At 54.3% G+C, this 25637-nt stretch overlaps 16 protein-coding genes across 16 annotated transcripts; 9 read left to right on the top strand and 7 right to left on the bottom strand.

Moving 5' to 3' along the window:
- Positions 1-1063: 1063 nt before the first annotated feature.
- Positions 1064-2134, top strand: N7510_003884 (uncharacterized protein; the record flags this gene model as incomplete). The annotated part of the gene is made up of 2 exons (XM_056975810.1): positions 1064-1604; positions 1659-2134. 2 exons carry the CDS (start codon positions 1064-1066, stop codon positions 2132-2134), a joined length of 1017 nt encoding a protein of 338 aa, XP_056835766.1.
- A 41-nt stretch (positions 2135-2175) lies between these two features.
- Positions 2176-2919, top strand: N7510_003885 (glycosyl hydrolase; the record flags this gene model as incomplete). Its single annotated transcript, XM_056975811.1, has 1 exon — positions 2176-2919. One exon carries the CDS (start codon positions 2176-2178, stop codon positions 2917-2919), a length of 744 nt encoding a protein of 247 aa, XP_056835767.1.
- Positions 2920-2970: 51 nt separating this feature from the next.
- N7510_003886 (uncharacterized protein) lies at positions 2971-4059 on the top strand (the record flags this gene model as incomplete). Its single annotated transcript, XM_056975812.1, has 3 exons — positions 2971-3397; positions 3703-3857; positions 3913-4059. 3 exons carry the CDS (start codon positions 2971-2973, stop codon positions 4057-4059), a joined length of 729 nt encoding a protein of 242 aa, XP_056835768.1.
- A 176-nt stretch (positions 4060-4235) lies between these two features.
- Positions 4236-4925, top strand: N7510_003887 (Glycogen branching enzyme GbeA; the record flags this gene model as incomplete). Its single annotated transcript, XM_056975813.1, has 1 exon — positions 4236-4925. The coding sequence occupies one exon, from the start codon at positions 4236-4238 to the stop codon at positions 4923-4925; it is 690 nt and encodes a 229-aa protein (XP_056835769.1).
- An 18-nt stretch (positions 4926-4943) lies between these two features.
- N7510_003888 (1-4-alpha-glucan-branching enzyme) lies at positions 4944-6032 on the top strand (the record flags this gene model as incomplete). Its single annotated transcript, XM_056975814.1, has 1 exon — positions 4944-6032. The coding sequence occupies one exon, from the start codon at positions 4944-4946 to the stop codon at positions 6030-6032; it is 1089 nt and encodes a 362-aa protein (XP_056835770.1).
- Positions 6033-6982: 950 nt separating this feature from the next.
- N7510_003889 (F1F0 ATP synthase subunit beta) lies at positions 6983-8857 on the bottom strand (the record flags this gene model as incomplete). Its single annotated transcript, XM_056975815.1, has 5 exons — positions 6983-7915; positions 7972-8331; positions 8400-8485; positions 8609-8778; positions 8847-8857. 5 exons carry the CDS (start codon positions 8855-8857, stop codon positions 6983-6985), a joined length of 1560 nt encoding a protein of 519 aa, XP_056835771.1.
- A 371-nt stretch (positions 8858-9228) lies between these two features.
- N7510_003890 (uncharacterized protein) lies at positions 9229-9477 on the top strand (the record flags this gene model as incomplete). The annotated part of the gene is made up of 1 exon (XM_056975816.1): positions 9229-9477. The coding sequence occupies one exon, from the start codon at positions 9229-9231 to the stop codon at positions 9475-9477; it is 249 nt and encodes an 82-aa protein (XP_056835772.1).
- Positions 9478-9826: 349 nt separating this feature from the next.
- On the bottom strand, positions 9827-10585 carry N7510_003891 (cytochrome c oxidase subunit IV family protein; the record flags this gene model as incomplete). The annotated part of the gene is made up of 3 exons (XM_056975817.1): positions 9827-9916; positions 9988-10181; positions 10315-10585. 3 exons carry the CDS (start codon positions 10583-10585, stop codon positions 9827-9829), a joined length of 555 nt encoding a protein of 184 aa, XP_056835773.1.
- Positions 10586-11135: 550 nt separating this feature from the next.
- On the bottom strand, positions 11136-11903 carry N7510_003892 (actin-binding ADF family protein; the record flags this gene model as incomplete). The annotated part of the gene is made up of 5 exons (XM_056975818.1): positions 11136-11276; positions 11334-11382; positions 11445-11693; positions 11825-11835; positions 11898-11903. The coding sequence occupies 5 exons, from the start codon at positions 11901-11903 to the stop codon at positions 11136-11138; spliced, it is 456 nt and encodes a 151-aa protein (XP_056835774.1).
- A 606-nt stretch (positions 11904-12509) lies between these two features.
- Positions 12510-13437, bottom strand: N7510_003893 (glutathione S-transferase family protein; the record flags this gene model as incomplete). Its single annotated transcript, XM_056975819.1, has 3 exons — positions 12510-12728; positions 12855-13202; positions 13285-13437. The coding sequence occupies 3 exons, from the start codon at positions 13435-13437 to the stop codon at positions 12510-12512; spliced, it is 720 nt and encodes a 239-aa protein (XP_056835775.1).
- A 721-nt stretch (positions 13438-14158) lies between these two features.
- N7510_003894 (SH3 domain protein) lies at positions 14159-15868 on the bottom strand (the record flags this gene model as incomplete). Its single annotated transcript, XM_056975820.1, has 3 exons — positions 14159-15584; positions 15643-15726; positions 15777-15868. 3 exons carry the CDS (start codon positions 15866-15868, stop codon positions 14159-14161), a joined length of 1602 nt encoding a protein of 533 aa, XP_056835776.1.
- A 1064-nt stretch (positions 15869-16932) lies between these two features.
- On the top strand, positions 16933-17446 carry N7510_003895 (putative stress response RCI peptide; the record flags this gene model as incomplete). Its single annotated transcript, XM_056975821.1, has 2 exons — positions 16933-16993; positions 17052-17446. 2 exons carry the CDS (start codon positions 16933-16935, stop codon positions 17444-17446), a joined length of 456 nt encoding a protein of 151 aa, XP_056835777.1.
- Positions 17447-17961: 515 nt separating this feature from the next.
- Positions 17962-19412, top strand: she9 (putative mitochondrion biogenesis protein (She9); the record flags this gene model as incomplete). The annotated part of the gene is made up of 2 exons (XM_056975822.1): positions 17962-18541; positions 18595-19412. The coding sequence occupies 2 exons, from the start codon at positions 17962-17964 to the stop codon at positions 19410-19412; spliced, it is 1398 nt and encodes a 465-aa protein (XP_056835778.1).
- A 746-nt stretch (positions 19413-20158) lies between these two features.
- rip1 (ubiquinol--cytochrome-c reductase catalytic subunit RIP1) lies at positions 20159-21272 on the bottom strand (the record flags this gene model as incomplete). Its single annotated transcript, XM_056975823.1, has 4 exons — positions 20159-20340; positions 20406-20556; positions 20621-20709; positions 20840-21272. The coding sequence occupies 4 exons, from the start codon at positions 21270-21272 to the stop codon at positions 20159-20161; spliced, it is 855 nt and encodes a 284-aa protein (XP_056835779.1).
- Positions 21273-21519: 247 nt separating this feature from the next.
- N7510_003898 (histone-fold domain-containing protein) lies at positions 21520-22305 on the bottom strand (the record flags this gene model as incomplete). Its single annotated transcript, XM_056975824.1, has 4 exons — positions 21520-21911; positions 21964-22054; positions 22104-22189; positions 22248-22305. 4 exons carry the CDS (start codon positions 22303-22305, stop codon positions 21520-21522), a joined length of 627 nt encoding a protein of 208 aa, XP_056835780.1.
- A 385-nt stretch (positions 22306-22690) lies between these two features.
- On the top strand, positions 22691-25599 carry N7510_003899 (chloride channel protein; the record flags this gene model as incomplete). Its single annotated transcript, XM_056975825.1, has 7 exons — positions 22691-23174; positions 23228-23295; positions 23350-23709; positions 23760-23837; positions 23888-24213; positions 24270-24624; positions 24676-25599. 7 exons carry the CDS (start codon positions 22691-22693, stop codon positions 25597-25599), a joined length of 2595 nt encoding a protein of 864 aa, XP_056835781.1.
- Between the last annotated feature and the right edge of the window lie 38 nt (positions 25600-25637).

The raw sequence follows: 25637 nt of genomic DNA on the forward strand, positions 1-25637 counted from the left end.
CGATAACGGACGTCAGCCAATAGATTGAGAACGTTGCTATATACCATGTAAGAGGTATAGTAATAGTAGTGCAAGTGTATCAAGCTTGATCTAACGATGCTAAGTTAGCTTCTTGGGATTAATAAATAACTAGTCTGGATAATAACTATAAGCAACGCCGGCCCCGACCACTAACTCGACGCACGTGTGTCAGCCACATACGTATAAACCAACCAATCCACAAATATATTCATTTCTATTGATCCAGGAAGTATTGCCACTAAGTGCGCTTCAAGAATAGTACAAAAATCGAGATCTGGTATTACTCGATTAGGACATTAGGGCCGGGCTTGCCGAATACGATTATGTACCTTATTATGTAGCATGGGTCAGGGGTAAAAGGCGGGGTGTTACCATGGATCAGGTCACGATTGCAGGGATTGTATCCATGATTATAGTGTATGTACAGAGTATGTAGTATTGACAACCCACATCCTTTCGGACCGGTACTATGGCGAACCTAGAAATTGCCCGTTCTTGAGTTTCTAAAAATAATGATACATACGGGAGATTTGGCCAGTGAGGATCGGCATCCAGGGGCGGGGTCCATAATAAGCCCGAGCCTAGCATTGTTCCTGTTTACTAGCGACGCGGTTGGTGCCGACAGTAACATTGGAGATTTGGGGGGCCTTGAATTTTTTTAGGCGAATTTCGAAAGCCTGACAGGGGCAAACACACGATTGATATTCCCGTCAGCATGCCAATTGGATTTTAAAGCACAGATCTGTCCCACAAGGCTGCTACATATCTTCCTTTCGTTGCTGCAGCCACGGTAATGAGCAAAGGCAATCGTTGTTGCCAAGACTAAAGCTATCAATCAGCTCCCCCCTTTTCAGCATACGTCACTAGGGCATCGCGAAAGCAGTCATGAAAGGGGGAAATACTCTCCACGACCTCACCCTTGGAGCAATGGCTCTGTCCGTTGGGCAGGACTACAGTCAATATGTCGATGTATTGTGAGTTGCTTATTTTTGGTTTTTTTTGGGGGTTCGCGGAGAGATATGGCTGACAACGCGAATTCAGTATGGGGACCAACACCGTGGGCAACAACTTCCCCGGTGCCGTGCGACCATTCGGGATGGTCAAGCTCGGTCCGGATCTGTACGCTGAGGGCACCGATTCGTACGCGGGATATCTGTCTACTGGCAATTTCTCCGGGTTCAGCATGATGCACGAGCAAGGCACCGGCGGCGCGCCGAAATATGGAACCGTCTCGCAGCTCCCGCTAGTTGGCGATATCAGTGATCCCCTTGCCAATATCACCGTCTCGCGCTCCGGAACAGACTCGGGCTCCGTGGGCTACTACAAGGCCACGACGGGACAGGCTGTCACTGTCGAATTGGCCTCCACGGCTCGCGCCGGGATGTATCGCTATAGCTTCCCTTCAGGGTCGCAGAATAATGTGCTTGTTGATGTCTCGCACGTACTTCCCTCCTACCGTGGGATGGGCCTCAGTCAAAATTATGAAGGAGGAGAGCTCGAGGTCTTCGATGACGGCCATTATGAGGGCCATGGCGTGTACAACAATGGGTGGAATGAAGCCCCAGACTGGACAATCTATTTCTGTCAGTGACGGCTCCAATGGAAAAATCTCACAAACCGCTGATAATCGTTCGCAGGTGGCCATTTCAACTCCACCCCGACCAGTAGCAAGCTCTATACAGCTACAGGCTCTGGATCGAGCGTGCAACAGTCCGGCAGCTCTGTCTCATCAACATCGAACTCGACCCGAGTAGGCGGGCTTTTCACGTTCGAAGGCCAAGATGTGGTTTCCCGCGTTGGAATTTCCTGGATTTCCACTGAGCAGGCGTGTGACAACGTGGCTAATGAAATTCCCAAAGGCACGGAATTCGAGGCTGTGGTCTCCGATGCTGTTGCCGAATGGAACTTGAAGGTCCTGTCCAAGGTCACCACAACCAACACCAACCAGACAACGCTCAACTTGCTGTACTCATCCCTCTATTTCATGCACCTGATCCCCACGAACCAGACCGGCGAGAATCCCGGCTGGACATCATCCGAGCCATATTATTCCGATATCTTCACGTTCTGGGTACGTCTGTGTGACTGTATGCAAGGAACCAAACTCAACTGACACGAAATTCGCAGGATCTGTTTCGATGTGGCACAGCGTTGATGCAAGTCCTGCAGCCGCAGGCGTATGAAGAACAGATTCGCTCCCTGATCGATATCTGGCGAAATGTCGGGTGGATGCCTGATGCCCGCTCTTCAAACTACAACGGCCGTTCCCAAGGTGGATCCAATGCAGACAACGTCTTGGCCGATGCATATGTCAAGGGCGTGCGCGGCGCTGTCAATTGGGAAGACGGGTATAAGGCCTTGCTTGCCGATGCAGAGCACACGCCGCCGAATTACCCGGTTGATCCCATGGCGCCAGACTCTTCGACCCACGAGGGTCGGGGCGCGCTTCCGGATTGGATCAGTCTGGGATATATCAGTCCCCGATTTACTCGCGCCGGCACTCGGGCCGTGGAGTACTCCTGCAACGATTTTGGCGTGCATCAAGTAGCAACTGGATTGAAGAAGAACCAGGACGCGAAAAAATACCTCAATCGCTCACGCAACTGGCGCAACCATTGGGATCCGGACCAGACCTCGCTGGGATTCTCCGGGTTCCTCGTGCCGCGCAATTCCTCCGGTTTTATTCCCAGTGACCCGTTGGCAAATGACGGCTACTGGGGCGATCCATTCTACGAGGCCAATTCATGGGCATACTCCTGGAACGCCGTGCATGACATGAAACATATGATTGATCTGATCGGAGGCCCTGAGAGGACGGTCGATCGGCTGAACACGATGTTCATCGACGGCGCCAGTGGATCGAGCGGGACGATCTTCGATCCCACTAACGAACCGTGAGTGATCCCTCCCAAGAAATCGTACTTTCGACATACTGACCGGCACGGCAGAATGTTCAATGTGCCGTATCTGTATAACTACGTAGGCCGACAGGACTTGTCCGTCGAGCAGTCACGCACAGTTGCCAAAGCCCACTATAGCACGGGGCCTGCGGGTCTTCCGGGCAACAGCGATGCTGGCGCTATGCAGACCTGGCTGCTCTGGAACATGATCGGACTGTATCCCGTCACGGGCCAAACCACCTTCCTGATTCATTCGCCGTGGTTCGAGTCGTTGACAATCGACCTGGGCGATGACAAGACGCTGCATGTTACATCGACCGGCGGGGATGGCAACGGGGATTCCAACTATTATGTGCAGTCTCTGAAAGTGAACGGCAAGAAGTGGAGGCAGAACTGGCTGACCTGGGATGATGTCTTTGCGAAGGGTGGGAAGCTCGAGTTCGAGCTGGGCGCGAACGCCGTCAACTGGAGCACGGGTGCGCTGCCTCCGAGTCCGGCATCCGTTTGAGTCGACTGCAGCTGTAGATAATTTCTGTGTTGAATTTCACTTCGTAAATAAATGTGTGTAAATGCCTACCACTCCTCCGAACGGCGTCCCTCCTGAACCCCAATCCGATAACGCCACGATAAGGACGTCACATGTTGAGCTAGGACCCCCCTCTCCCTGCTCTTTCTTCGCCCCGTCGTCATTGATTCTTTCTTCTTCTTTTTTATAACCCGCAATGGCTGATTCGACTCAAGTCCCTGCAGATGGCACAGGTGTGTTGGTCCCTCCCCGCAGTTCCAGGCCCGTTGCTGATCACTCCTGTAGGCGTGCTCAAGCTCGATCCGTACCTGGAGCCCCATACCGATGCCCTGAAACACAGATACGCTCTGGTGGAAAAATGGGCCAAGACCATCAATGAATCCGAAGGAGGACTGGAGAAGTTCAGCAGAGTAAATTGATCGCGCCTACAGAATGCGAGGGTCAGTACTGACATGGTGGTCTCAGGGCTACGAAACCTTCGGTCTCCATGCGCGCCCCAACGGAGAGATCGTGTACAAAGAATGGGCACCCAATGCGGTTGAGGCGTCGCTGGTCGGCGATTTCAGTACGTGTGGCAATCTTGGGGGGTTATACTTGAGGGCAATTTACTGAGACATGGCAGATAACTGGGATGCCGCTGCCAACCCCATGACCAAATCCGGCTTTGGCGTCTGGGACGTTACGGTTCCGCCGAAAGATGGCGGGCCCGCGATACCCCACGAGAGCAAAATCAAGGTACGTCGCCAACATATCTTAACATGGCAAGCTAATGCTCGGATTAGATCACAATGGTTCTTCCCAGCGGAGAGCGCATCTACCGGATTCCCGCCTGGATCAAGCGGGTCGTCCAGGATTTGAACGTTTCGCCCACCTACGACGCAGTATTCTGGAACCCGCCAGCAAACGAAGTATATCAGTTCAAGCACGCGCGGCCCAAGAAGCCCGCGAGCTTGCGCATCTACGAGGCCCACGTGGGCATCTCGTCGCCGGAGTCCAAAGTGGCCACATACAAGGAATTCACGCAGAACATGCTGCCTCGCATCAAATACCTGGGGTACAACGCAATCCAGCTCATGGCCATCATGGAGCATGCCTACTACGCCAGCTTTGGCTACCAAATTAACAATTTCTTTGCGGCGAGCAGTCGGTACGGCTCGCCAGAAGACTTGAAGGAGTTGATCGACACGGCGCATAGTATGGGCCTGGTGGTTCTCTTGGACGTGGTCCACAGCCACGCGTCGAAGAACGTGCTGGATGGACTGAACGAGTTCGATGGAACGGACCATCTCTATTTCCACGCGGGTGGAAAAGGTCGTCATGAGCTGTGGGACAGTCGGCTGTTCAACTATGGGAGCCATGAAGTGCTGCGGTTCCTTCTGAGTAACCTGCGTTTCTGGATGGAGGAGTACCAGTTTGATGGATTCCGTTTTGACGGCGTCACGAGCATGCTCTACCTGCATCATGGCATCGGAACGTAGGTACAACTTTCTCGTGAAATGTTTCAATCCACTAATTTCTGCAGAGGATTTTCCGGCGGATACCACGAGTATTTTGGCCCAGGAGTCGACGAGGAGGGCGTGACGTACCTCACTCTAGCCAACGATATGCTCCACGCCCTCTATCCAGAGTGCATCACCGTGGCCGAGGACGTCTCCGGCATGCCGGCACTGTGCCTCCCGCATTCCTTGGGAGGTGTCGGATTCGACTACCGTCTCGCCATGGCCGTACCAGACATGTACATTAAGCTCCTGAAGGAGAAGTCGGACAACGAGTGGGACATCGGCAATCTCTCCTTCACGCTCACCAACCGGCGCCACGGCGAGAAGACGATCGCCTACGCCGAAAGCCATGACCAAGCACTAGTCGGCGACAAGTCCCTGATGATGTGGCTCTGCGACAAAGAGATGTACACACACATGTCCGTGCTGACGGAATTCACCCCGGTCATCGAACGCGGCATGGCCCTCCACAAAATGATCCGGCTAGTCACCCACAGCCTCGGCGGCGAGGGGTACCTCAATTTCGAAGGCAACGAATTCGGACACCCGGAGTGGCTCGACTTCCCGCGCGCCGGCAATGATAACTCCTTCTGGTACGCGCGGCGCCAGCTGAATCTCACCGAGGACCCTCTGCTGCGATACCATTTCCTGAACGACTTCGACCGTGCCATGCAGTTGACCGAAGAGAAATACGGCTGGCTGCACGCCGCGCAGGCGTATATCAGTCTCAAGCACGAGGGCGATAAGGTGCTTGTCTTTGAGCGCGCTGGTCTGCTTTGGATCTTTAATTTCCATCCCAAGGAGAGCTACACGGATTATCGGGTTGGTGTTGATGTCCCTGGTACTTACCGCATTGTGCTTGATACAGATGACAAGGCGTTCGGGGGGCTGGGTCGTAACCTGAAGGAGACGCGCTTCTTCACGACGGATATGCCGTGGAATGGGCGGAGCAATTTTGTGCAGGTTTACATTCCGACTCGTACGGCATTGGTCAGTTCCTTTCCTTCCTTGTGGTGTCACGTCCCAAAATCAATCAGTACTGATATTCTTTCCGCACAGGTCCTCGCACTGGAAGACACTCTGTGATATACCCCAATGTTAATTTCGTGATCTTTCCCGCCATCCACAGCTACAAAACACGACCAGAGCCTTGGACTACGGGAATGACGACGCCTCGGGCAATCGATATGGCACCCCTCATGACGGAACTTACGGTTAGAATTAGCATGTTCTCCTTTGATCTTCTTGTTTTCTTGTGGTTTTGTCCATTCATCCATTCATTTATCAATACAATCAATCCTCCAAGTGCATCTAGTCTCTTTGTTGCTTAATAGCAGTGCGTACACAGCTGTCCAGCCCAGGTGGACAGACAACCTCGATGCCATATTTGTCTTCGGACTTAGGTGCAGCAGAATAAAATTCTTAGCCTTAATCTCGAAGATACATCATACCTTTTAGCAGTGACTACAGAATAATACCACTTCTACAACTACGACCTCACTAGATGATTATTGGCATCGACAAAAGAAAACGATTTGTATGGACCAAGATCAAGATCGCCGGACAGGCGGAGGATTTTCCAGCTCTAGATACACAAATAATGAAACACAAGCGACGGCAGAGGTACCCATGCCGTGCTTAAAGGAAAGAGGCAATACCGTCCGAATGGCCAGCCAGAAAAACATGCCCTCACCCACACTCTCAGTCAGTCAGTCACTCGCCCAGTCACTCATTCATGCACCCTGGTGTCTTTCTTCTCCCCATCGTTCAAAAGAAACTCCTTCGCTTCACACACGACGGAAACAGAAACAGAACATAGACTCGACAGTCAAATCCCTTTTGTTTTTTCTCTTTAAGATCGAGTACTATACACGCATCGAAAAGGGAAAAGAGAAAGTCGGGTGTGGGAGAGTAACAGGGTGAATACAAAGGAAAAAGAGAAACACACAACCAGGGGGCAGAGTAGTTAGGCAAGGAGACACACACGAGAGGGTAAGGGAGGCAGCTCTAGCTAGCACACAAAGACAAAATTACATCTAAGACGAACCCTCGAGCTCAGCCAGAATCTTCTCACCCTTGGCACGGGCAGACTCGAAGTCGCCGACCATGTAGAAGGCGTTCTCGGGGAGATCGTCTCCCTCACCGGCGATGATGGCCTTGAAGCTGCGGATGGTGTCCTTCAGGTCGACCAGGGTGCCCTCGATACCAGTGAAGACCTGGGCGACGGCGAACGGCTGGGACAGGAAACGCTGCAGCTTACGGGCGCGCTCGACGGTGAGCTTGTCAGCCTCGGACAACTCGTCCATACCCAGAATGGCGATGATGTCCTGCAGCGACTTGTACTCCTGGAGCATCTGCTGGACGCGGGTGGCGGTGTTGTAGTGGTCGTCACCGATGATACGGGGGTCCAGCATACGGGACTTGGAGTCCAGCGGGTCGACAGCCGGGTAGATACCCAACTCGGAGATACCACGGGACAGCACAGTGGTGGCGTCCAGATGGGCGAAGGTGGTGGCGGGGGCAGGATCAGTCAGATCGTCAGCGGGCACGTAGACGGCCTGGACGGAGGTGATAGAGCCCTTCTGGGTGGTGGTAATACGCTCCTGCATGACACCCATGTCGACGGCCAGGGTGGGCTGGTAACCGACGGCCGAGGGGATACGGCCCAGCAGGGCAGACACCTCGGAACCGGCCTGGGTGAAACGGAAAATGTTGTCAATGAAGAGCAGCACATCCTGACCCTCCTCGTCACGGAAGTACTCGGCGATGGTCAGACCGGTCAGGGCGACACGGGCACGGGCACCTGGGGGCTCGTTCATCTGACCGAACACCAGGGCGACCTTGGATTCACCCTCGAGCTGGATGACACCAGTCTCCTGCATCTCGTGGTACAGATCGTTACCCTCACGGGTACGCTCACCGACACCACAGAAGACGGAGTAACCACCGTGAGCCTTAGCAATGTTGTTCTAAAAAGGAATGGTAAGTAGGGAAGGAGGCAATTACGACCACAGACAAAACTTACGATCAACTCCTGGATGAACACAGTCTTGCCGACACCGGCACCACCGAACAGACCAATCTTACCACCACGGGCGTAGGGGGCAAGCAGGTCGACGACCTTGATACCGGTGACCAGAATCTCAGCCGAGGTCGACTGCTCGACGAACGCCGGGGGGTCAGCGTGGATGGGAAGGAACTTGGTAGCCTTGACGGGGCCACGCTCGTCAATGGGGTCACCAGTAACGTTGATGATACGGCCCAGGGTTGCCGGGCCGACGGGGATCGTGATGGGGGCGCCGGTGTCGTGCGCGGCAGCACCACGGGTCAGACCCTCAGTACCGTCCATAGCAATGGCACGGACGACATTCTCACCCAAGTGTTGCTGTTGGGAGGTGATGTTAGCTTGCGGGGATCCTTCACCGAGGAAATCAACCAATCAGAATCACGTACCGCGACCTCCAGCACCAGCTTCTGGCCGTTGTTCTCGGTCTCCAGGGCGTTCAGAATGGCAGGCAGCTTGTCGCCCTCGAACTTGACTGTAGCATGACGATGATATTGTCAGATGGAATCGATCGCGATGGCTGGGGGGATGGATAGAGGTCCAGGAAAAAGATTTTCGCGAGGTCCTCCTAAGGGGGGTCGGGCGGGAGCCAACATACCGTCAACGACGGCACCAATGACCTGGTGAATCTTGCCAGTCTGGACGGCACTCGAGCTGGCGAGGCGGGCAGACAGGGCCGGGAGGGCATTGGAGCGGAGAGGCTGGAAGGCGCGAGCGACGGGGGCCGGGCGGGCAAAAGCAGCCCTCCCGAAGGACCGGGCGAGACCGCTGCGAGGGAGAATTAGCAGGGAAAAAAAGGAGAATGAGGGCAATGGATGCGTGAAGGGGTGCAATACCTCTTGAACATGATGGCGGTGAAGTGATGAGATGGGGGGAGGAGGATCAAGGGGAGGGAGGATGGGGATTGGGGGAAGGGAAAAAGGGAAGAAAGAGGACAAAGGCAGAGGTTGCGAGGGTGGACGGGGCGCCGGAGTCTGCCCTAGCCTTTCCGGGGTGGTTTTTCCGAGGGTCCCGACATGAGCCGAGGGGGGTGAGGGTTCTAGCAGTTGGGCATTCTTATTTCCTAGCTTCTACGCGGATATAGATATCAGAATAATTCTGGTCCTGAGTGAGGGCATTGCTCGACCCTGCCGTGTGTGTGGTGTCGGGCCACGCTGGTTGCCCGGGAATTCGCGCACAAATGGGGGCTTGGCACCCGGATGCATCACCACAACAGAGATGGATGGGAAGCTGGAAAGCGATCTCCTCGGCAGGATAGAATCAGATTTAGACGAGAACAATCTTCGCCCGGTGCGAGAAGTGCCAATGACGGGATTCTCTCAGCCATTGACTCTCCCGGTCGTGGACCGGGAGCTGTCCAGCTGGCGGCGTGGCCTGGAAATCTCTGACGTGTGTGGGAGACTCGACCCCATTTCGGGAACAATGACGGAACACGGAGACAACCAGAACCAGAACGACCAGGCATAAATTGACTCTCGAGTCGAGCACGATAAAAACTGCCGCAAAGAATTGTCAATTGCCCATGATGCGTCGACGCTCCATCAATCTGTCCCTCGTGCATCTGCACGGCGGCTGGCTTCTCCGCACCAGTTCCGGCTCGCTCCGTAGACATACACAGGTCCGTATGAACCACGCATTTACATGTACAACAAAAGATGAGAAAACGAATGTCTATGGCTACAAAGGAGATACATTGGATTATAGCACAGTACGGGATACACGCGTTTTGGAATGCGAGGCCAAAAAAAAGAGACAAGTGAACAACCCGCCAGCAGCACGCCCACGGGGGCACGCCTGTGTCTTCCTACCAGCCAATCTATGACTTCTCGGCGGACGGGCTCTGGACGAAGCCCTTGCCCTCGTAGCCCTCGGCACTGATGCCGTGGATGGGGTTGATTTTCTCGCTCTGCAGAAAGGTATCATGTAAGATTGGGAACGAAACATGGGGCAAACCCTCGGAGGGAGGACACGACATACCTTGGCGTACTCGTTGGAGGCCTCCTGCCACTCCTTGCTCATGGTCTTGGGCAGCGGCTTGCCCATCAGGTGGATGCCGTAGAAGATGACCACGGACGCGACGGTGAGTTGGGCCACCTTGGAAAGGATTTTCCAGCCCTCGCCCTTGGGGGTCTCGGCGCGAGGACCGTGAGGGCCGAATGCGATCCAGTAGGCTAAAGAATTGAGGTATCAGCAAGTGTTTGGGACGGAATCGTTCTCAAGGCCACCCCGGATAACCGAGGAAAACTTAAGGGGCGAAGCCGGCGGGCCCTCTGGAGGAAGACAACGACAGGAAGGGAAACGTACCGGCCTTCTTCTCCTGAACGGTCATCTGGTGCCAGTCGACCTTCATGCGGTCACGAAGCTGCATCCACAGCTCGGCCTGCTCCTGAGGAGGCATGCCCTCCCAGCGCTTCTCGATGCCGGCGAGGGTAGGGTTGGCGATGGCGTGGTCGGAAGCGGCGCGAGTCTGCTGGGCGGCGACGGCGGTCTTCGAGGCGTGCAGGCAGGCCATTGGGCCCGAGCGGAGGGCGGCCGCGCTGCGAGGTGCAGCTTGGGAGACGGTGCGAAGAAACATTGTGCGGTCGGGGGGAGTTGGGGATGGTCTGTGACCGAGTCGAAGGTGGAGTCAATTGGGAGGGATTGGCGGGCCGTGCAGCACGGGCAGCGGATCCTCTGTATGGCTTGGTTGGGTAACCAGAGACAGAGGGGGCAGGTGGTGAGTTGGGAGGGGAGAGGATGAAGTTCGCTGTTTCGGTCGTTGGCGTGGGAAGGTCGGGAACTCGCGGGCGCTGATTGGCTGGGTCATGTGATATAAGGTCACGTGTTGCTCTCGACAGGTAAGTCTGTCGGGATGTTCTCCCCCATAATTTACGTTTACACGAATTCAATGCCGTAGACAGCAGGGCAGCTCCATGTCCAGAGATTGATTTCTCTATATCCGCAAGCAAAACCCATCCTGCAAGCCGTAACGGTCTCGCATTGCAATTGAGAAAAAGGGCAAAAAAAGCGGCATGCACACAGAGAGAATAAATGGATTGAATCGTTCCACCCTTACGATGAGGATAAGAAAAAACACATCATCCTCCAATCGATCGCGCAGCCCGGTCCCAGCCGGCGCCGTTCATCTATTTACCCGCCTTGCCACCGCTGGCCTCGGCCAGGACGGTCTTCCACTCGATATCGGACTTGTCATCAGCGTGGATGGAGGTGTGGATGTTGAGAGCGTTCTTCAGGTTCTCACGGGTACTAGCGTAGATCATGGACCACTGGAGGGATGTTAGAATAGGATCGGGACACCCGAAGAAGCAAAAGCAAAATCGTACCAGAGTAGGGGTGTCGTTGGGGACCCAAGAGATGAAGATGATCTTGCTTCTATGGAGACCAGTTAGCAATCCGCTCGATAAGAGAGATTAAAAGGAGGGAGGGAAACGCACCGCTTGCCCTCGCTGCCACCGAGCTCATACTCGACATCGTAGACTGCGTAGCGGGGGGCGGGGCTGCCCTTGCTGTCACGGGCAGACTCGAGCTTGCTGCGGAAGACCTCATAATCCTGCTCGTTGGAGACCTCGTCGAGGACGACCTCCTTCTTGTTGTCGGCGATCTTGAAGATGATGAACTTGGTCTTGCCGTGGCTCATGCGGAAGTCATTGAATGCCGTGATGCATTCATCTTGGATAGAAACACTGTGAATTGTATGAGAATCGGTCGCCAACAATTGATAGACTGGAATGACGGTGGTGGTGGGAATGTTTAGGGGGGTAGTGGTGGAGGGGTGGCGGGGGACGGGGGCGCGAGACAGGCTAAGGGGTCTTACCCGGATGCGAGCTATAGAGAGCGTACAATCAGTATCGGAGCGGTGAATGCAGTGGATTGGGTTGTGTACTCACCGACATGATGTCTGCGTGGTTGTAGGGAAGTAAGACTGCGAGGGAAAGGAGACTGGTTAGCTAGGTGGACACGCGGTGTCAGTGGCTGAGTCGAGCCGGTGGGATAGAAGAGGAACAAGCGACCGAGTAGTGGCAGTAAATTGGACCAGGTGGGAAGAGAGATAACAATGACGGACAGGCCAGACTTACAAGCAGAGAAAGACGGAACAACAAAAAATGGATGATGAGATGGAGAAAGAGTTGAGGGGTTGTTGTGGTGGTGGGGGATTGATTATTTGGCCACACGTGATTACTATTGCCCGGCTGGACTCTGGTCGGTAACGACAGTTCTACATCGGTACTCTGCCTTTTCCATCTTATTTAACGGGAATACGATATGGATCTAGGTAACAATTTCTACCGCAGCCAGCTAGCCAGAAATCGAGGTGCCTAACGGGGGGGCAAAGAAGTTAGGGTTGCCTGGAATCGCACCACCCGACAGAAGGGGTTAGTTAACGACGACCATCATGATTACTATGAGAATACAATGAGGACGTCAACGTCTGCCTGGCCCGAGCAGGCACCAACAGAAATATGATCACTTGATTATACCTAACAACAACAGCAGACTGCCTACACCTTCGACGCCGCGGCATGCTTCGCCCGCGTCCGATCCACAATCTCCTGCTCATTAAAGATGAAATTCACGCTCTCGTGAGCAGCCGTCGCTTCGGCCCAGCGCTTGAATCGCGGAGTTTGCTGCTCGAGCAGAGCAGGCAGCTTCGTGCTGAGGAGGCCATGCTCCGGCTTGGAGAATGCGAGCAAGCGAATGAGGAATGAGCCGCACTGGACCTGTTTCGGAGAGTCATTTAGTACACTTCGTCATATCCCAATCGGACAGTACAGCATAGAAGTATATACACGATACTGTGTAGGGATATACTCGCAAAGAGAAAAAGAAAGAAAGGAAATACACACCTCAGCGAGAGTCAAACTCTCACTTCCCCCAAAGAACGGGCCCTTACCCTGTCCCGCCGCCGCTTCAAGAAGCGGCTCAATCTCCTTCTTGATAGCAGCAACCAATTCCCGCGTTAGATCTTCGCGCTCAGCCTCCGACGAGGCCCTGATACACTTCATAAAGTAACCCTGAACCTTAGTGAAGTAGGTATCAACGAAGAAACCGATGCGGGCCCGGTAGAGCGCGTTGTCAGCGGGGCCGGACGGGGGCAGGAGATGGGATGGGTGGGCATCGGCGATGAACTGCGCGACTACAGCGGATTCGGTGATTATGTTGCCGTTATAGGAAAGGCTGGGGACGAGGCCGCGCTGGTTTGATGGAGAGTTAGTTAGGAATAGTTGGACCGGGGGAGATGCATGAGAGTAAGGTAGGGAGCGGTGGCTTGATTACCGGGTTAATCTCCAGATACCACGGCTCGCGGGGCTTATCGAGGTTGATGCCGACTTCTTCGTAGTCCAGGCCTGTTTCGCGCAGGGCAATGTGGGCACGATGTGCCCAGGGGCAGCCGCGGTAGGTGTATAGGATGATCTTAGGTGCAGCCATGGTTGTGGTTATCAGGATATAGTTAGGGTTTGGGAAGAAAATAGAGTGGAACGTTTGAAAACCCAGGGACGGAAGAATCGCCTTCTTTTAACTGTCATCAATGAGGGGTGGGGGTTCGATGGATTAGTAAAGCGTGGAAAATGGCGAAATCGAAGCCCTTGGATTGCGTTCCCCGCAAGGCCGGGTAACTTATCATGAAGCTGCTGGTGGGGCGTCGGATGCGCAGCTCGGGATTTGGATTTAGTCTTCGAAGATGTCGGAAGTGTTGATTCGAGTCTAAATTATGTACATACATTATGCGTGCAGTATATATCTGATATCCTCAGAACGAAAACCTCCAAGCAGGGCAGCAGCACTCATCGCGAATCACCGTCGTACATAAAGCCTCCACACGGTCCAGAGACGGAAGACTTGTCTGGCCCCGTGTTTACCATCGCAACAGTGCCGATTCCACAGGAACCGGTCAAACAACAACAAAAAAGGCAAAAGCATAGAGATAAAGAAAAAAAAAATGGACAGTCAATCGTCGAAAATGGGGTGGGGTATATCGAATACGCGTCAAAAGAAAACAAGCACCCACAACAACGCAGGGCAAGCGGCAGTCGAGCCGATAAGGATATGCCAGTCTCCAGCTGATCAACTCCTCGCGAAACAGACGAGTCAACACGCTGTCATCAGGACGTTAAAGTCTGCATGGAACAAAAGTTCTTTTTTGGGTCGGTCACGCCTCGTCCTCCTGCGGTGTTCCATCGATGATCTTGTGCCAATGTTGGGGCAGGCAGATGCAGACTAAGGGGAAGGCCTTGATCTCGCCCGATGGGGCGGGTGATGGACCTGTGCGCTGTTGCGAACCGTTGCTCACTCCACTATCGCGTTGTTCGCGATGATGAACATCATAATCCTCAGCTCGCTCAGTGAGACGAACACCCGTGGCCCAGCCATCGTCCCAGATGCCAATCACCTTCAGCATTTCACCGCGGTCGAGTTCGAACTCGTCGCCGGCTCGTGGGGCATACGCCCAGAGAACAGCAACTTGATCGCCAGGGTGAATGTCGTCCTGCGAGTAATAGTCCCGGAAATATGATAGTTGCTCAGACTGGCCGCTAGTCACGGCTTCGGGGGACGAATATTGATTTCCAGTGGTAGCGGTGGCGGTTCCAGACCGAGGCGAACTGTCACTTTCCAGACCAGCCAGGACGGAATTGCTCGACAGTGAGCCGTGGCGCCTTCCGGTTACGGGAGGGATCCTCTTGGACATAGCTCCCGGGCTGGCGCCAAAGGCTTCCGAGTCTGACGAGTCACTATACTTGGCAGCGCCAAACATGGCGCCCGACGTGCGCGAGTAGGCAGGTGAGGAGCTTGGGATCTCGCGCAGGGCAGACATCCGTGTCACTCGTCCGCCTGGGACCATATTGTATCCTTTGGGACTGTCCGGTTGTTGCATGTGCATAGGCGGTGTCCCTCTTCGTTGGGGATTAGGTTGGTTCAGTCCACTGTCGTTTTGCGAGCGACGGCGACGACGGTAGCAGAGCCAGAGGAAGAAGATGAGAATGCACAGGATTGCCGCAGCTGCAACAGATCCGATGACAATGCCAGCAATAGCTCCACCGGAGAGACCACTACCACCAGCTGTCGCTGCTGCTGCGGTCGAGGTGGCGCTTGATGAGGGGTTGAGCGGTTGCAGAGTGGCTGTGGAAGTTGGAATGGTGACGCCTTGGCAGCGAGTTCCGGCATTGGCGTCTGCGCAGCAAGAGTCGCTCGAGTTGGTCGATTTGCAATAGGTGCAGAGGCCGATTGTGTTAGAGGCATAGCCACAATTCTTTTGCTGATTGGCGTATCCCTCAACGCAAGAGCCGGTCAGCGATTTCAGAGGTCCCGTGCACACTGCGAGATCAGCTTTGATCTGGGACATATAGTCCTTGTCGGTGCCGGTGCAGAGTTTCGAATTGACGATAATCTCTTGTTCGCCCATGGCTTGGAGCGCGCATGTGTCTGCGCAAAGGGGTGGTGATTGATCGGAAGTCAGGCCGCAGTACCCCTTGGAGCTTTGGACTAGACCACTGCACACCACGCTGGTGGTGTATCGGGCATAGTAGTCATTCAGCGCGCTGGAATTAAGGCCTTCACATCCCAACAGGTCGACATATCTGGGAGTATGTTTGTCAGCTCTATACGCCTTTCCAAGGGAGAGATGGTCGCGCTTACTTTGAAGTAACATAGCTGCCTGCGAGGTAGCTGCTCAGTGCTTGGTCAAATTGTGAGAGAGTCGATACATTTTCAAGGAATGGGCTATCGTCATGTCAGCATTCGCCCATGCCCGCTGTCTCATATTCACTCACAAATCCCCGTAGAGACTGGGATTGGTCGATATTGAGGCACTATCCCAGGCAGGACAGGTCGTTGACCCGGACAGGGAGATGCAGCCCGACATATCGGGCCTGATCTCCAAGATCGAGGAATGTTGGCGAGCAATGTGTCAATGACAATCGATCGCCAGTCCAGTCTTCAATCGTGGGTCGGATATGCGAATCAAAGGGTCGAGAGCATTTCTTCACGCTGGGATAGACCACAGGTCAACGGAAAAAAAGGCGAGCGAGTCGAGCTCGGGGCGAAGCGAAAAAAAAAAACGACGACAAACGAGTGACAAGAGAGCGTTAAGCAATCAGCGAGCCCCGAAGGTGCTCTTGGACGAAAAAGAAGCGAATGAACGGGAAGGATGACCAAGCGGGAAGGGCAGCGAGAGAGAGAGAGAGAAGAGGAGAAGAAACAATGGGACGGAATGAGTGAGGTGAGGTGAGAGAGGTGGCCCGGGCTTGAGTTCGCGCTGGCTGGGCCCAACGGGCGAGAACTACCGCTGCTGCTGGCCTGGTGAAACACGCGAAAGAGTCAATCAGAATAGGGGGCACAGGGTAGGGTGCTTGTACCCAAGCAGCTTAGCGCCGGTGGTGAGATTGGCCCGTTTGGGGCAAGTGGTTCCTGGCGTTCTCGCTTGGGCCCGTTTAGCGGCCGAGAGGGCCGATCTTTATTACACTGACAAGCTAAACAAAAACGATGAAAACTCCGTTGATGGATGCAGTTGAGGGGTCACAGGAGATGTGAGGGGCGCGCAGGAAGAAGCATGAACTAGCTATGCAGGCGATGGAGATACGGCCGACGATGTATACACTTGGACCCCGCGTCGTAAACAGCTCGGTCATCTCTTGTTACTGGTAGAGTTTCGCCAGTCGCAGAGTCTAGTCACTGGCCGAGCCCAGTTGCGTGGGCCAATTTTTAACACGATCGGATTTTTCCATCGTCGCTCCTGCAATTACATGTCTACAGACTGACGCCGTAGGGAGGACTGTAGGATGACAAAGGTAAACACAGGTCACCTGACCCTGCGTCATTTGACTGAATCCTGCTAGGCTGCCTCTCAACTCATTCCGGCTGACACTTCTTCCACGATCGATCGGATCCCAACCTCTAACTAGCTTTATCAACCATCACCTGTGTGCCATGTGCAGCTCCGACTGCTTCCTGGCGATCCTCGCCATCTTCTTCCCCCCATTGCTGGTCAGTGCCTCACCCTCCATCGGCCCCGTCGCAACCCCGGCTAACTAACCATGCACAAACAGTCTGGGTCAAACGAGGCATCTGCACCGCCGACTCCATCATCAATATCGCTCTCTGTCTGCTCGGCTACCTCCCCGGCCTGATCCACGCATGCTACATCATCCTCAAATATCCCGAGGCAGACTATGACGCCGATGCGGCCTACGAGCCCATCCCCGGCGGCGCAAGCCAGCGACGAGACCTGGAGAACGGCGGCGTGACGTACTACTATGTCGCTCACCAGCCGCTCCAGCATCCCTCCCAGCAGAGATCTTATGGCACCGTTTCACAAGGCCAGCAGGCGGCGCCGAAGCCGTCTGATCAGCCGGAGGGTGGTGCTGGGAGCAGCAGTGGTCCGGCACCACCGACCTACGCCGAGGCTGTGAAGGGTGACCACAAGGTGCAGACCCGGGACTAAAGAATGGCCGCGACGAATATGGATATGGTGGCCGCTTTCTTACCCTGCGCGATTTTGCTGTACCTGTTCTTCTTATGACATGACGAAGGAACGTTCTTCTGGATTGAGGTTTAAGGTCTTTGGGCAATGGGATTGTATGCTTTTATGGGTTTTCCAGTGCTTTGTATATTTGAATCAATCATATCAACAAACCATCCACTGGAATGTTCGTAAGGTATGATGGGAGAGGTATATCTTGGCGGACAGTGCTCCCATCGGTAAACAAAACGGCTGGTCAAGGAATTAATAAATCAACAGATTATAATAAGCGAATCTAAAAGCCGTGAATGAATACATAATACCACTCATCCTCGTCTCAACATGCTCAGCGTGCGATAGAACAGCCCCATCGACGGCCCACTGATCTGATAAGCGCCTATCCGCCCCGAACTTCTTCCCGCGACTCCCCATTTCTGCACTGGACCACCACTTCCACCTCTCTCCCACCACCATCTGCTGGATCTGACCCTGCAGCCATGCAGTGCATGCCATTGCTGCTGCGGCAGTCATTTCGGTCCAGTCTACACCTCACACGAACACCCACGGGGCCAATGCGCGCAGCACAACTCCGCCCGATCATCCCGAGCGCCTTCACCGTCACCCGAGCCTCAACGCGCAACTTCACTGTCTGTCTACAATGCCAATTCCGTCGCCAGTCGGGACTATATTCCTCTTCCGACGAGAAGAAAGGAAGTGTGAATGTACAAAATGCCACGGAAGAGCTGAAGAAGGCCGCCAATGCGGGCGAGGTTTCCATCTCGGAAGACATGAGCGGTTCTCGCGCAGCATTGTCACAGACCGAAATTCCGGCCGAACAACCAGAGACTGAGAAACCGCTCTATGAGGAATCGACAAGGGGGGGCAGCATTCATGTCGAAGATACACAGAGCGGTGGTCTCCCGTCTTACCTCGAGAGCCGCCGGTCCCAGGTGTCCAAGCAATTCACCACCTTGATGGATAACCTACAATCCAACATCTTCGTGGCTGGCCAGCGACTGAACGACCTAACCGGCTATTCGGGCATCGAGGCTCTCAAGAAGGAAATCCAATTCCAAGGTACACCCGCTCCGTCGCTCACAACAGACCCTGATAACTAACAATCAAAATAGAGGGTCGACTCCGCAATGCCAGGGCACAGGTCAAAAAAGCGAAAGAAGACTACGCTGCCGCGATCAACAGCCGCTCTGCCTCCCAGCGCGAAGTCAACGAGCTCTTGCAACGGAAACACTCATGGTCGCCCACAGACCTAGAGCGCTTCACGCTCTTGTATCGCAACGACCACGCAAATGAGGTCCTCGAGTCCTCGACACAAGAAGCGTTGTCGAAGGCCGAGCACGAGGCTGAAGAGGCTGCGGCGCAGCTGAGCAAGGGTATTCTCTCGCGCTACCACGAGGAGCAGGTCTGGTCTGATAAGATCCGTCGCATGAGTACTTGGGGAACATGGGGGCTTATGGGGATGAACATCCTACTTTTCTTGATCTTTCAAATTGCCGTGGAGCCCTGGCGCCGCAAGCGGCTTGTCAAGGGGTTTGAGGACAAGGTGATCGAGGCGATAGAGAAGGAGAAAGCGTTGGGCCAGGGCGCTGCTGTTGAGAGTGCCTCACTTTCTGTGAACTCTACTGCCGCTTCACTTCCTTTCCAAGCCAATGAGGAAACAATCGCCAATGCAGAAGAAAATGTTCAACCTGCACCATCCACCACCACCACCACCACCGCTAACTCAACCGCTCTTCAATCCCTTCAATCCCAACTCTCAAACATCTCCTCTTCACCCACTTCCCTTGAATACTGGGAACAAGCACTCCACGAGCTATTCAGTGACCGCAACGTCGCCATCTCCCAGCGTGACCTGACGACCCTAGCCGTCCAGAGCGCCGCAGCCGGCGCCGCAGTGATGGGTCTGGTGTTTGCGCTGATCCGATATTGAGTGAGTGGATGAGAGTCCATCCATCAAGCTGGCTGCATCGATCCCCATGATTTTCCTTTGTGGATATGGCTTCATGCCCTTCCTTTCTTTGAAGCATTTATTTCTGTACAGACCGGACATAGAAACCTTGCATATAGCCGCCATGGACAGACTCAGATCTAATGTATGAATAGTTTCTGTATGTAACTACATGAAGTCGTTTGCCTCAAACCTTCAATTCAGATCAAAGCACTCCTGTTGGCTGAGTTGGTCTCGGAATTTAACCCAATGACAGGGACTTTCGATATATCATCCGTTGCAGGACTTCTGATTAGTGTCGTTGGCAGGCTCCGTGACTATGTATAGAATCGGGATAGAAGATCTAGGAGGCTGGTCTGGCACTGAAGGAAAAAAGTCGAACAAAGGAAATCTCATGACTAGGCAATACACGAGGAAACTATAGAACACAAGTATTTATATACTCCAGAGGGGAGGAAAGAAAGACAGGGCCCAATCAATCTGTGCCTGCGGCCAACTTCCAATGAAAGTGATCAGGTATACAGCGTCGCGAACCCAGAGAGCATAAGATTATTGTCCATTAAAACACAATCTCTTAATCTTGACAGCCGCTCCGTCTAAAACAAAGGGAAAATTTGGCACAGACACATACAGACAGTATTCTTCCTCCCCCCTCTCCACCTTCACCTTCACCTTCTATCATCCATGATCGCAATGTTGTGGCAACAGCGCTAGGTGTATCGAATCGCTTAACCGATAACGAGGGTCTCGTCCTCGGGGAAGCTGTACTGAGGAACCTCAAGGTTCAGAGGTGCAGGGCCCCTCCGGATACGGCCGGAAATATCGTAGTGGGAGCCATGGCAGGGGCAGAACCAGCCGCCGTAGTCGCCGGCCTCGCCGATGGGGACACATCCCAGGTGGGTGCAGACACCTGATGTAACGAAACCAGTTAGTACTGATTAGGGTAGTCGATATGTCGATATCAAGTCCACCTACCAAGCATGACCAGCCACTCGGGCCGCTGTACGCGGTCCTCGTCGGACTGGGGGTCGCGCAGATCCTCCCATTTCTCCTCACGGGCTTCAGTGATCTCATCCTGGGTGCGGTGGCGGATGAAGACGGGCTTGCCGCGCCACTTGATGATGACCTGTTTTTGGGACAATCAGGTTAGGACGGGGCAGCAGTCACAGAAAAAAGGACAGGACACGTACATTCTTGCCCTCCGGGATGGCGCCGAGAGCGACCTCAACCTTGGCCTGAGCCAGGACGTCGGCGGAGGCGGACATGTTGACCAAGAAGTCTGGAGAATGTGCGAGTTAGCGAAATGTGCCGATCGGGTGGTGCGAGTCCTTCCACAATGCCCTCTCATCGCATATGACTGTATTTTCCACCTCTTCTGCTCGCAGGGGACTGGAAAGAATAAGACCTACCCTGCACGGTAGCCTTGGCACCGACGGCAGAGGCCAGACCGAGGGACCCGGCCATGAAGTAGGAGAAGACCTGGTTGGAGCGTGGCGACTTGTTGGAGGAGTATTTGCTGAAATTGGGGATCTTCAGGGTCGAGGAGTACTCCTGGGAGCTGCCGAAGGGGCTGTCAAAGGACGACTTGTCCGAGACGGCCCTCCGCTGGCAGGAGGCGACCGCGGCCCGGGCGGTGGGCAGCTGCTGGCGGGCGCAGGTGCGCAGCAGAGTGGTGGAGGTAGCGGAGAGCGACATGGCGGGAGGTGGGAGAGGCAATTGACCAGAGGCAACGAGCAATTGCGTGGGGGGGGGGGAGGTGGGTGTAGTGTAGGGAGAAACGAGGATTGGTGATGGATGCAGTCGGGAAAAGTCGCTGTAGTCAGCAGAGCTTTCAATGGCCATCACCTGATTGGCTGTGGGGCCACGCAGTATACCTGCACAGGGCAACTATGAGATGGCCTCACGATAACAGGAATTAATTACAATAATTATGAGAGGAATAAGAAGAAGAAGAGAAAGATTCACGAAGATCATCTCGGTTTCCGTTTCTATTTGCCATGGTCCCCGGTGCCGGGGTCGAGGTATTCCAGCCCAGGTCCATTATCCAAACGCCAGCGCAAAGACACAAAACTCCAATGCTTCCCTCCGTTCAATCTTTCATTTCCACATCGGGATCATGGCCCATCGTCCCATAACTCCCCGGCGCAGGGATCGGTTCGACCGTCCGATCCACCACTAGCGCACTCACCGACCCCGACGTGTGTGTAACCACCGGTGCCCGAGGCGTCGCTGGCGCCGGTCGAGGCTCTTCGTCTGCTGCTGCCATCACCACAGCCATTGGATCTTCAGCCGAGTTACCGTTCACCTGGTTGGCGGGAGCACCGGTCCCATTCAATGTGCGCTGGCCCTTCTCCATGACACCACCACCATTGTTCCCAGCCGCCTCCTTGGCTTTCTTCTCCTTGAATTGCTTGTAGGTGGTTGTCTTAGGTATCACATCGGCGAGGAACTCAAGGTTGTCGATATGGGATACTGCGGTCGCTGCGGCACATCAGCATCGTCGTTTGGTAGTTAAAGCAAGCAACCAACGCACCGAGATCTCTGTACTGAACGGTCTTCCGTGGTTTCCGTTCTGACTTGACGACGTTATGCCCTTGCTCGGCAAGGTAATGGATGAACATTTCCTGGAACCCAGGTCAGTTGGGACACGACCGCGAATAGTCAGGCGCGTACTGTGGCCATGGCGATCACAAAGGTCGCGTTGTTGGAACATTGCACAATATCCTCGTCTAACTGGACGATCTTCTTGATTCGCGAGACTGGGGAGTTCGTGTTAGCTGCATGGGTGCCGCGAGCCGTGGGTGGGTGGGAACGGACTGGGGAGAGCGCTCTGCCCGGTGATTTCCTCGGGATCACCCGCGTTCTTGGGTGGCATGGTGGATGTGATCTTGTAGTGAAGATTCTCGCGGAATGTCGAAGAAGGTATGAACAGAGAGGTTGGGTGGATTGTCTGGGGTCGAGGGTGAAAGCGAAGGAAAGCGGAAGTCTGGTCGGAATCTACGCGTTATCGACGACCTTCACCCTTATCGACCGGCCACTTCTTTCATCCTCTCTCACGCCTTGACTGTCAACCATCCACCTCCCCCGAGGAACTCGTCTCCCCTGGATTGCGCTTGAAATCAATCACTGTCCCATCTAGCGGCCCCCAGCGCGATTCATCTCATACGGCGTCTCTGGAAGACAGCTGTCCCCGTCCAACACCAATCATCCATCCCCATCACCTCGCCGATTATGCTAGTACGATCCACTCGATCGATGTTATGACCTCCTCGCGCCCATCCTCGAACTTCGCCCGGTCCCACCGGTCACCTTCCGTTCTGACAGAGCGCCGCGATGTCCGAAGACTCTCAGGCCGCTCCGTTACCTCCCTCGACCCAGATCCGGGCCCCGACGCCGAACCCCCGGCTGTCGCAGAGGAGATCAGCGAGATCAAGCGATACGAGGATTTCACAACGATAGACTGGGTGCAGGATGCAGTACACGAACAGGCGCGGCGGCGAGCTAAGCGCCGGAGCGGCCAAGGTTTCTGGGACCAGGAAGGCACCTTTGGTTGGAGGCGGAAACTATACGAGTCTTACGATGCAGGCCAGGCCTGGCTTGTGGTCACTTTGGTTGGCATGGCCATCGGAGCCAACTCGGCTTTTCTCAACATCATCACCGAATGGCTGTCTGACATCAAGCTGGGTCATTGTACAACTGCATTTTATTTGAACGAGCAGTTTTGCTGCTGGGGCGCTGAGAATGGTACGATACACAAAGGATGTGCACATGGTGGATATTTGACTGATGGTGGGTAGGATGCCCCGAGTGGAAGCATTGGACTGGCTTTGCGCCGTTCAACTACGTTATCTACTTCTTCTTTGCGGTACGACTTTCCTCTTCCCTGAGATTATGGCACCATGGGTTGATCTTGGTTTAGATACTGCTCGCTTTTATTGCCGCCATTTTGGTGAAATTCTTTGCGCCATATGCCGCAGGTTCCGGAATTTCAGAGATCAAATGCATCATTGCTGGGTTTGTTATGAAGGGTTTTCTCGGCGCGTGGACTCTTTTGATCAAATCGATTGCGCTGCCATTGGCCATCGCATCAGGTCTTTCTGTTGGTAAAGAGGGACCTAGTGTACACTTCGCAGTGTGTACGGGCAATGTGATATCGAGGATGTTCGGCAAATACAAGCAAAATGCTTCGAAGACGAGAGAGATCCTGACTGCCTCGGCGGCAGCCGGCGTGGCTGTTGCTTTTGGCAGTCCCATTGGAGGCGTGCTTTTCTCATTAGAGGTAAGTCATGCGAACTTTCGATAGGTGGGATGGACGCTAAAGGTCGGCAGGAAATGGCCAACTACTTCCCATTGAAAACGCTGTGGCGAAGCTACTTCTGCGCCTTGGTAGCGACCAGTGTGCTGGCGGTACGTTAGCAATTTGAGTAGAATCTACATTCCCACTGACTTTGACCTAGGCTCTGAATCCTTTTCGCACTGGGCAACTGGTCATGTTCCAAGTGGAGTATGACCGCAGCTGGCACTTTTTCGAGCTAATCTTCTTTGCATTCCTTGGAGTCTTTGGAGGTTTGTATGGTGCCTTCGTCATCAAATGGAACCTCCGGGTTGCTGCGTTCCGCAAGAAGTATCTGGCACCGCACCCAATCATGGAGGCCGTGGTCCTTGCCGGCTTCACAGCCCTTATTTGTTATCCGAACATGTTCCTGAGGATCAACATGACGGAGATGATGGAGATTCTCTTCCGTGAATGTGAGGGTGGCCACGACTATGACGGATTGTGCCAGTATGACTTTTTCCATGTTCACCTACGAGACAACTGTTCTGACATATTTGTTACAGGCCTTCACATCGGTGGTCAATTGCCATGTCGCTAGCTATCGCCACCATTCTTCGCATTGGTCTGGTCATCATATCGTATGGCTGCAAGGTCCCCGCAGGTATCTTCGTTCCTTCAATGGCCATCGGCGCATCGTTTGGTCGTATGGTTGGTATCATGGTCGAGGCACTGCATCACTCATTCCCCAATTCTGCTTTCTTTGCATCTTGCGAGCCAGATGTCGCCTGCATTACACCAGGGACCTACGCATTCTTGGGCGCTGGAGCCGCGCTTAGTGGGATCATGCACCTGACTATTTCTGTTACGGTCATTATGTTTGAGTTGACCGGAGCGCTAACCTACATCCTTCCGACTATGGTATGTCCGAAAATTCGTGGATCATAAAAACTTCATACTGATACCTGCTAGATCGTCGTTGGTGTCACCAAAGCCGTCGGAGACCGGTTTGGAAATGGGGGTATTGCAGATCGGATGATCTGGTTCAATGGGTTCCCATTCCTAGACAACAAGGAGGACCATGTCTTCAACGTGCCCGTCTCACACGCAATGACAACGGAGCCGTTGACGTTACCGGCTTCGGACTTTCCCGTGCGTGAGGCAGAGCATCTGCTAAGCGACAACAAATTCCAGGGAATCCCGATTGTCGAAGACCGCAGCAACAAGATCCTGGTCGGGTATATTGGGCGCACCGAGCTCCGCTATGCCATTGACCGCGCACGCAGCGAGGGTCTCATCTCCCCGACAACGCGATGCGTGTTCACCAAAGAGGCAGCCGAAGCGACCGTCGCGCGACGGGCATCAGTTCCCTTGCAGGCAGCACGCAGCACCGCGACCCTCGACGGGATCCAGGAGGGCGTGGACTCGGGCTTTGTCGACTTCTCGCGATACGTGGACCACACACCGCTAACAGTCCATCCGCGCCTGGCTCTCGAAACGGTCATGGAGATCTTCAAGAAGATGGGACCGCGGATCATCCTCGTCGAGCATCGCGGCCGCCTAACGGGTCTGGTCACCGTGAAGGACTGCCTGAAGTACCAGTTCAAGGTCGAGGCGGAGGAACAGGCCCTGGTGGCTACTAGTTCCTCTGCTGGCTTTTCGTCTTCGCTCGGCGGCCACCTGAATAATGCCCCGGAGTCTATGGACGAGCGTGTGTGGCGTCTCATCCAGACCGTTGCTGGCTTTGTATCTGGTAAATTGGGCCGACGACCTGTCCGGCTCCGCGCCGGGCCTAATCCTTCGGTTCCGGAGTCGGGGATTTTGGATGGAACGGAGGAGGATGGGGTTGTGGAGCTGGAGGATAGGGAGTCTGGGGATTGGGGACAGCGACAATAGATGTGTGGCTGTATGTATATCTGCTCGATAGACGGTCT

This window comes from Penicillium lagena, assembly GCF_028827675.1.
Source record: "Penicillium lagena strain IBT 129212 chromosome Unknown utg000002l_segment0_segment0, whole genome shotgun sequence".
Lineage (NCBI taxonomy): Eukaryota > Fungi > Ascomycota > Eurotiomycetes > Eurotiales > Aspergillaceae > Penicillium > Penicillium lagena.